At 46.0% G+C, this 10,000-nt stretch overlaps 1 protein-coding gene across 2 annotated transcripts in view; it reads right to left on the bottom strand.

The window, feature by feature from the left end:
* LOC125024913 (rap1 GTPase-activating protein 1-like) overlaps nucleotides 1-10,000 on the bottom strand; it is a 711,333-nt gene that overhangs the window by 91,188 nt on the left and 610,145 nt on the right. For both annotated transcript variants that reach the window (XM_047612683.1, XM_047612684.1), the window contains one exon: nucleotides 5,289-5,343. In XM_047612683.1, coding sequence (XP_047468639.1) covers nucleotides 5,289-5,343 — 55 coding nt within the window. The remainder of the gene's footprint in view (nucleotides 1-5,288; nucleotides 5,344-10,000) is intronic.

Here is a 10,000-nt window from a genome sequence, read left to right as displayed (position 1 = left end):
ATTTAAGTGTTTTTTTACCGGCGTGTGCAGAACGAGCAAATGAAGCTCCTGTATAAGGAATAGACAACCGAGGGCTCCCATTGACCCTCCGTGACCTCTGAAAAGGAGCTGGACGTGTCACCCGTCCTTCCAGGCAACCGCTCTGCTATGTCCGTCATACCCGGGTACACACGGGCACGGCAAGCGGCGTGGCCATAAAGTATGTCTGTATTGAGTCTGGCCGGGTGTAATTAACGCTACACTATCATTATATCTGAACTCTTGCATGCGAACGCTCGTGCATGGAGCTATGCACCCGGGAGTCATGTAGGTTAGCTACGAGTGGCCCATGGGACTACACCTTCAGACAGTCGCCGAGCGGCTTCTGACGGCGCTCCTCTCGCGGTCACGGGCGCCCGACGTGGCTAGACGCTGAACTGTAGGACCTCTATAGTATGGCGATCTGGCATGTTTACACATCTCATCCCTCTTATACTTATTCCCTCTCTGTCTCTGTCTCCCCCCCCCCCCTCCTTCATCTCTCTCTCCTCTTTCTCTCCCTCTCCCTGTAACGCTTCAAAACCCAACCAATCCCGGTCCCGTTAGCACGACCATAAGGACCGGTCTGCAACCACCTCCAATCATATCACTCTTGCACAGCCCACACCAGCCTCCAACCGACCCCCACCCCACCCCCACTCTATCTCCCTCACCCCCATCATCACCTCTAGCAGCTTCGTGGAAAACCGTGCGTTCTTGAGAGTTTTTTTGTTTTTTTTTCTCTCTCTCATTGTGCTTGTTACTAAGACACGCCTACATGTGTACACGTCTACATGTGTGCACCAGGTCAGACGTGGTGTTGACAGGTAGGGATTTTTCTTCCGTATTTTTTCATTTCATAGCAGCAAAATGTGATACTGGAGGATTATAAAATAATACAAAAAATATAATAATAAAAACAAAATAAGAAAATATTTCCAGTCACAAAGACAAATTCGCTTGGCATATAAAGTTGACCGCCGCTACTTCTACCACTGTTGAGCTCGTCTAAAGCACCCCGTTCCCCCAGGCCTCTCCCTCCCTGAACACTGTGCTCCTCCAGGGTGTAAAACCTCTCCCTCTCCCTACCCTTCCTCACTCTTTCCCTTCTCTCTCTGCCCTCCCTTCTTCCCTGTCTTCCACCCCTTCTTTCCTCTCCCTACCCTATGCTCCTTCCCTCTCCTCCTCCTTTTCTTCCTCTCACGCTCCCTCCTCCTCCCTTCCCTCTCCCTGCCCTGCCTCCCTTCTACCTTGCCTTTTCTCCTCTCCCTGCTTCCCTCCTTCCCTCTCCCTGCCCTCCCTCCTTCTCTCTCTCTCTACGCTCCCACCTTCCCTCTCGCCTCGTCTCCATGTCCGCCCTTCTTACTCTCCTTCCCTCTCCCTACCTCTCCCTCCCGAGGAATATGGCTTTCACTACCCAGATCCTCCAGGCTCGACAAGTGAAACGCGCGGGGCCCTGGAGCGTGTGTCCGAAATTTACACTTTGGTTCGAGATTTCCCTTGTACTCGAGGCTACCTGGTTTGGTGTCAGGTCTCTTGGTATTTCTTGTTTATGTCTGTCTGTTGGTGTGAAATTGGAATTTGTGATTTTATATAGAAAGGGAACAAAAAAAAAAAAAAAAAAAAAAAAAAACACGAGAGAAAGAAATATGCAATTACATCCTTTTCGTTATAGCCTCAACTCGGTAAGGGGAGGAGGGGTGATAGGGAGGAAGGGGTGATAGGGAGGAAGGGGAGGGAGGACTAAAAGGACACAACTGAGATCCTAGTCTGAATAAAATTCCCTCAGTCGATAACGATGCTACCTCATCCCCTCCCCTCTGCCACCCCCCCCTCCCAAACCCTGCTAAATAACGACTCCCTCCCCTTCACCCTTCCCCCTTCCCTCTTTACTCCCCCCCTCCCCCACGAAGGGGCCACGAGCGAGAGTTAGGGGGTCGTGCAGACTCTCCCCTCCCCCTCTCTCCCTCCCCCCTCCACTTGAAGTATCATTACGGCCGAACAGGTAGTTAAGGATGATTTACCATGTCTCATTAGCCGCCAACGACAACATGCCTCGGGGGGTCCAAGGGTGATGTCCGATGATGCTCTTCTCCTCCATACGCTGTGTGAATTGGGTCCCTTATATTACGCGACAGCCTCGATTGCGTAGATTTATCCCGCGAATTGGATCATGTGGAATCTCTCTCTCTCTCTCTCTCTCTCTCTCTCTCTCTCTCTCTCTCTCTCTCTCTCTCTCTCTCTCTCTCTCTCTCTCTCTCTCTCTCTCTCTCTCTCCCTTTGGCCCCTCTCCCTCTCCGTTTTTTTTTTTGTGTGTGTGGGGGGAGGGGGCAGAACAAGATTCTTAAAAACCGTTCCAAGCCACGACATATGCAACATAATTAGGATTGGCGTTCATTAAGCAGGTGCGTTTCCCTCCACGTCTCGTTAGAGTAATTAAAGAAACAAGACATCATACCATTGCATTATCTTACAAGAACTGCCCGTGCCTCGGTTGCCGGTTGCACACACACTGATCCATAATTTTCTCCTTTTTGGATTAGATGTAGTGCGTAATAATTCGGGCCTGAATAATTTGTAATTTATTTTAAGGCAACTCAGAGCTGCCAAACATATATTCAGCCTGTTGGGTCAATTTACTCTTCATATGTTCAGCTTTTTAGGTTAAGGTTTACAATATACATATACATATATACGTACATACATATATGTTCACTGGACATACCTGTGGCGGAGTTCATTCCATCGGGCGCACAGAACCTGTCATTCATATTTTTGTATTCGAATTACCCAGGTAGTTCTTAACTTGCGTCCGGCCAACAGCTTTGGAGGTTCCTTACACTAAAACATGTTCCATTCCATCGTTCGCCGTTCTCATCAACACTTGCGAATCCCCCAGCGGTCCAGGAACTTCTAAACCCAATTCACAACTTCCAGCAGAGGAACCCCCACGCACGCATACACTTCCCCTCTCGACCTATAGACTACGCCTCCCTTCACCGGCGCCACGTCCCTCACAGCTGTTCCTTCACTCTCCCCTCTCCCAGCCCGGGCCCCAACCCCTCCTCCTCCCTCCCGCGCCAGGTCCTGCTCAGAATAGTCGACTGCCCTGCCCTCCGCGAGTGTGACCTAGTATGGGGTACTTGCAACATCTGTCCCGTAATCCAAGAAAAAAAAATCCTTCATCTTGGTTATACAATACGAAGGACTCGCTACGAACCCCGGAATGGTTGTAAAAACACGTAACCCCGGCGCAGGTTATTACCAAGACGTGGCACCCATCCTACACGTATCACTGCGCCTCGATCCTCAACAGGTTTTCTCGCGGTGATAACCTAATCTCACGTACCAATGACAGCTCCCAGCACAAGTCGATAGGCACTTCCACCTGACAAATCCTCATTAGATTGTGTTTATCTAACAGTTCCACACTATTTATCGCGTGATAAGATATGCTTACAAGATCTCATCGAAAAAATAAGAAAATGATCAAAGTTATAAGTTTTGTGTTAAAGGTTATCTTACCTCCGGAAGCTTGACACTCTAAACAACTTTTCTGCACCGGCCAATCCCATGCTGAGCCCTTCCAGAGGTACGATAATGCCACTTCTGGCCTATCGATAATGTATATTTTATGAGCCGTTTCCTCGAGCTAATAGTCTTTTCAGCAACTTTAAAACTTAACACGGCGACTAAACGCGTTCCTTGACAGGGTAAAAATGATACCAACTTTTGTTCTTAAAACTTAAACGTTCTTTTTATACGTTTAGATAACAGAAATGCCAGCATGCTAATCAGAATGAAATTCATGCTATCTAAATTCTAATCTAAGTTAATGTGAATAAATTGGACATTTAATTCTCATTTATCTGGCCCACAGACGGCATGGTTACCATACAGACTATTTACCTACACACAATTAATAATAATGAGAAAAGAACAATGGTGGGAGAGAGAGAGGGAAAGGAAGAGGGAGAGGGAGAGGGAGAGGGAGAGGGAGAGGGAGAGGGAGGGAGAGAGATAGATAGATAGAGAGAGAGAGAGAGAGAGAGAGAGGGGGGGAGAGAGAGAGAGAGGGAGAGAGAGAGAGAGGGAGAGAGAGAGAGAGGGAGAGAGAGAGAGGGAGAGAGAGAGAGAGAGAGAGAGAGAGAGAGAGAGAGAGAGAGAGAGAGAGAGAGAGAGAGAGAGAGAGAGAGAGAGAGAGAGAGAGAGAGAGAGAGAGAGAGAGAGAGAGAGAGAGAGAGAGAGAGAGAGAGAGAGAGAGAGAGAGAGAGAGAGAGAGAGAGAGAGAGTCATGCTTAATGACATTATTTACCTACATGAAAGTAGAAAGTTGTTACATACATTTCTATGGACACTTGACAATTAGCAAGAGAAGGTTATTGTGGGCTACTTTTTCTTGTTTCTATCATCTACTATTTATCGTTTTCTCTTCCTCGTTTCACATTTTACTTATTAAAACAGTCCTCATTTCCATCAACGACGACATCCAATATCACAAATGACAATAATTAATCCACATTCATTCACTCCAACCCTATCTTCTCTTGCAAGCTCATCTCTTTCCTCTTTTCCCCCTTTCATTCGTTTCCCCCCCCCCCTGTCCAAATCCCCTACTCCGCGCGAGGACAAGAAACCACACATCCTGCTCGCCCTTCGCGATTTGAACGTGGGAAAACCTCAAGTGCATCCGTTGTGAAAATGTTCGTCTTCGTACTCTTCTGGCATTACGCTCGAGCGCCTTTTCGGTTGCTCGACTACGATAAACATCCTTTTCTTAACGTATTTTTGTCTCTATGGCGTCTGGGGACTCTTGGTGCTTACGTGTCCGGAGCATTTCATAAGCAAATTAATAACTACACAAACAAACAGACAAACTAATTAACTGACAATACCTCTATTAAAAAAAAAAACTTCCATCTGGCAGTACGTAAACTACCATTATAAAATTTTCCGCATATATTTTATCGCCGCATGCATCCGGCTGCTATAGTTACCCCCGCATCACCTGCAGGCTCGCCTCAGGTAAATTTCCCATTTTCTACCGACTCTGGAAACTGGATGGGAGTGTTTACGGGGAAACCATGGAAAACCGGACCCGTGAACACATGAAGACAAGCGTCGAATTTCCTCTAATAAGCGTAAAAATCTCTATTGTACTGTAATACTTTTGAAACAAGTTGAATATAGTTCTCTCTCTTTCGATTCATTTTTTTTTATCTTTCTGTCTCGAGGCCTTTCATCATAGAACAAAAAGAGGTGATTCTTACCCTGTCATCTCGAGTCTGCGTTGGGAGGTAAAGGCCGCCATCGACCCCCTTCGACCTGGAAAGAAATAAAATACATTAAAATCTTTTCATTACATCTTACGTGCTTTGTAACATGTAATAAGATGTACCGTAAAAAACAAACTATGAATTGCAACATCCTAGTACATCAGGTGATTAAAAAAAAAATGTTTATTGAGCAATGTTTATCCGTGCGCATGCGCGTGTGTGGTCGCGTGTAGGTACAAGTATACCAACACATGTGGCACTCCCGTGTGGGCGGGCCGGACCTGACCCGTGTGGGCGCAGGGTGCCGCCGCCTGGCCTTGTCATCACCGCACTGGCATACTTTGTCTCTTAGTAGAAGGTACTCATGGTGCTTCAGTGTTTACTTTGATGCTTTGTTCTCCTTTGTAGATCTGGACGACAAGAGAACGACGTTAACGACGTGTATGTCAGTGGCATTTTCCCTTACTACGGGATGACATCAGAGTATATAGCTAGGGCCATGCTTTGTGGTGTCCTCAAGGTCGGCACTTGAGGCTGTTGAGTCAGTCCACACTCACACACAGCATGCAAACACACACGGATACCCACGATGACGTCATACCCCCCACCCCTCCACACACACCAAGCAGTCGACGACACAGCGACATCCGTGACATTGTTATCTTCTCAAACATATTTTCTTCTTTTTCTTTCCCACAATTCTTCCAAAACAACACATCTAAAAAATAAAAAAAATCGTGTAACCATATTTATGACAAAAAGTGACTGACAATTACAGGCGAAATTAAAGTATTTTCTCTAGTAAGATTCCAACCACAGGCTTGCACTTTTTTATCTTATCCTTATCAACTACGACATACGTATTTTTTTTTTTTTTTACGTCTTCAGCATTCCTGAAAGATTACTAATTCTGTTTCTGTTGGAAAACTGCCAGGGGAGCAGTCACAGAAATAAATAACGCATCAAAAAGACAAATACAGCATATTCGGTGTGTGTGTGTGTGTGTGTGTGTGTGTGTGTGTGTGTGTGTGTGTGTGTGTGTTTGTGTGTGTGTGTGTGTGTGTGTGTGTGTGTGTGAGAGAGAGAGAGAGAGAGAGAGAGAGAGAGAGAGAGAGAGAGAGAGAGAGAGAGAGAGAGAGAGAGAGAGAGAGTTCTCTTTGAAACATGCTGGTATTGATATCACGTGAGAATTTCCATGGCAGCGACTGGCAGGCGCAACAAAGGCTTTCAGAAGTAACTTTATACGCAATCAACTGAAGGTCGCAAGACTGGAAGAGAAAGAGAGAAGAGAGAAAGAGAGAAAGAGGGAAAGAGGGAAAGAGAGAATATTAAAAAAAAAGGAAAGGAAAGGAAATGAAAGAAAAGAAAACAGAAAATCGAGAAAGAAAAGAAAAATGAAAATAGAGAAAGAAACGAAAACAGAAAATCGAGAAAGAAAGAAGAGAATAACGAAGAAACAAATGGAAGAAACGATTAGGACATAAAACAGACAAAAGAATAAGAAAAAGAACTTCAACGCGCTCCTCCTATGGAAAGTCCGCATCGATCCGGTACCCATACCCATACAACGAACCGTCCCCCCCCCTTCCCCCCTCCCTCCCCCCTTCCTTCCCTTCCATGTGACAAGTAAACAATAGCACAGAATTTCCTGAGTTTATGACGACACACTTCGCCGCTCCGATGACCACGGCAGAGGATGTTTCCCGGGAAGATAGAATGTGATAAGTATATGAAGCAACTAGCGGACGAGCCTCTGCCGCCTGCGTCGTCTGGAAGAGGGCATGCGTAACTTCCTCTTTCGCTGTGGGCTCCGAGGGGTATTATGCCCAACGTATGCCTATAACGGGAAGATAGATTCTCTGTAATTCATTCAAATCGACTGATATAATAGCTGTAAACACCGCTAATGAACCCCCGTAAATCAGTAGGCTGGTGGGGGCACTGTGGATCCCCCCCCCCCTCCCATCAGAAGGTGCCCCGCCATGCCCGACATTCCTTGCGCATGGGGGGTAATGGGGGAAAGGTGGGGGGTAGGGGGGGAGGGGAGATTACGGAAGATCCACAGGCCAAAGGACTCTGAAAACGCCCAATGTCCTCCCCCTCCTTTTCCCTCCTACGCTTCCTCTACTTCATCAGGCCTTTCTTGGTGCCTTCGCTTCGAGATGTGAAATGAACTCATTAACGACAATACTAATGATAGAGACGAACATGATAATGCGAGACTAATGGAGAAAGTAAGAGTGTAAGGAGAAACATTTCTTAAAGCCAGGATGTTTTCATTCGGCACAAGATAAGGCCATCCTGCGGGGTACGTAAGCCGCCACTACCGGAAAAAGTAAATAAAAAAATATCATAAAAAACTAATAAACATCTCAACAACCAGAAAACAAATTAGAATCAATCTTTCCCTCTTTGCCCAACAATACCCACTGCCTCATACCCAAATAACAAGCAATAAAGATGCAAAAGATATGCCACGATATATATCACAATCGCACAAAACGGGTATCACGGAGCGCCTACTGCGGGGAGGTCCATTACGGCGATAAACTCCATAGCTTAAGATGTTCCTTCGATGCCACGCTGACGCTTGAAATATCGCCCATAAGGAGGCGAGGGAAGGTGTCTCTGAACGAGGGTCAGGAAAAGGGTGTGAAAGGGGAGGGGGGAAAGGGGAGAAGGAAATGAAAGGGGAGAGGAGGAAGAAAGGGAAGATCGAAGAAATGACTGACAGAAATAAGAAAGAAAAATAATAAAAAAAACGGAAGGAGAGAAAATTAATAACAATAAACACAAAACCTCACATTCACTTGCAACAAAAAAACTGAACAGCCAACCACACACAAAAAAAAAAAAAAAAAAAAAAAAAAAAAGCCTGACGGACTGACAGCCAGGCACCCCCATCTCCCCCACCCCCATGCAACGCCCCCATCAATTATCATTCAATCATTACTAGTAAGGTGCTTCAATGTTGCTCGTTATCGCAACAACGATGCTATTCTTGCAATGTCCGGCGGTTGGAAGAAGAGAAGGAAAACGATGATGAGGAATAAGTTAACGTGATGATGGTGGTGATAATGATAATGATGCTGATTATGATGATGAGGATGATGATTATTCTTATTATCATCATTAGTATTACTGTTATCATGATCATCAGGATTATTATCGATATCTTGTCATCATCATCATCATTACTATCGCAGCAACACCACTTAGATAGTTTAACAACAACTATTATCATCATCATTATTACTACCAGCACCATCACCATTACCGGGGCTGCTATATTTAACATAAATTCTTATCAATAACTGCTGCGTAAGCCACGTAACCTACGTAAGTGCTTATCATAATAAGACTTAGCAATATAATACCAATGATAACAGTTACAGAAAAGTAACAGGGAATATGTGAATATGAAATATTAAAAAAAATAAAGACGAAGAGACTGCGCATAGAGAGTGGACGTATAAAATAAAACTAATTTAGGCCATTAAAGAGGGACACAACAATCAAGACATTTACCTGTCCATAACCTCTCTCAATCAAAGCTGAATCGGGTTTAGCTAGGTTAGGCAAAGGCAAGTAAGATAAGGTAAGATTCAGTTAGATAAGGTTAAGTAAAACAAGGTGAACCCCTTGAACTGTCACTGCTGCGAAGAATAAGACGAAGAAGAAGAAAACGAAGACAAAGATGAAGAAGAAGAAGAAGAAGAAGAAGAAGAAGAAGAAGACGAAGAGGAAGAAGAAGGAACAGCTAGAACGTAAACCCCAGCAGTCAAAACGGAAGGCGGTCGGGATGAACTGGACTGCCAGCGCGGAACAGCACGCGATCTTCACATCACAAGATAGAGGGGGGGGGGGTGAGAGGGAGAGAGGGAGAGGGAAGAGGGTGAGAGATGACAGAGAGAGAGGGAAAGGGTGAGAGGAAGAAAGAGAGAGAGAGTTAGAGTGAGAGAGAGAGAGAGAGAGAGAGAGAGAGAGAGAGAGAGAGAGAGAGGGGGGGGGGGGGGTAGAGAGGGAGAGAGATCAAAAGCGAGATGCGTGCTTTAGTGTGTGTGTGTGTGTGTGTGTGTGTGTGTGTGTGTGTGTGTGTGTGTGTGTGTGTGTGTGTGTGTGCGCGTGTGTGTGTTTGCGCACGTGCGTGTGTGAGTGTGTAAAGTGTTCCCGCCGCAGCCGACCCACCCCTTCTTAGGTCGTAACCCGAGGCAAGGTCACACTCTCATTCCAGACACAAACCAACATTCACATACACAAGTCGACATACACACACACACACACATGATCAACAGTGAACGGGATAATGACTATAGTGAGTATTCCTTCATGTGCACACAGGCCTTATGAACGCTCATGATATGCGTGTCCGTTCTAAATTACTCACACCTACACGTACACTCACATCTCTTACGTAACGTCCCAAGTAACGCAAATACAGGCACGCCCAGGGAGGGAGAGAGAGAGAGAGAGAGAGAGAGAGAGAGAGAGAGAGAGAGAGAGAGAGAGAGAGAGAGAGAGAGAGAGAGAGAGAGAGAGAGAGAGAGAGGGAGAGAGAGAGAGAGAAGGGACTGTGCCATCCCACCCTCCCACCCATTACCGCCGTGTCGACACAGTACAACAACTCCCCCTCCCCCCCCCCCCCTTCAAACCACAGGGCCGCATCACCAGTTCGCTTCTTCCTCCAATACTTGAAGTCTGACCAT

This window comes from Penaeus chinensis, chromosome 4 (genome assembly GCF_019202785.1).
Source record: "Penaeus chinensis breed Huanghai No. 1 chromosome 4, ASM1920278v2, whole genome shotgun sequence".
NCBI classification, from domain to species: domain Eukaryota; kingdom Metazoa; phylum Arthropoda; class Malacostraca; order Decapoda; family Penaeidae; genus Penaeus; species Penaeus chinensis.
Note: the sequence above shows the minus strand (reverse complement) of the source record. Positions and strands in the feature narration are given on the sequence as shown.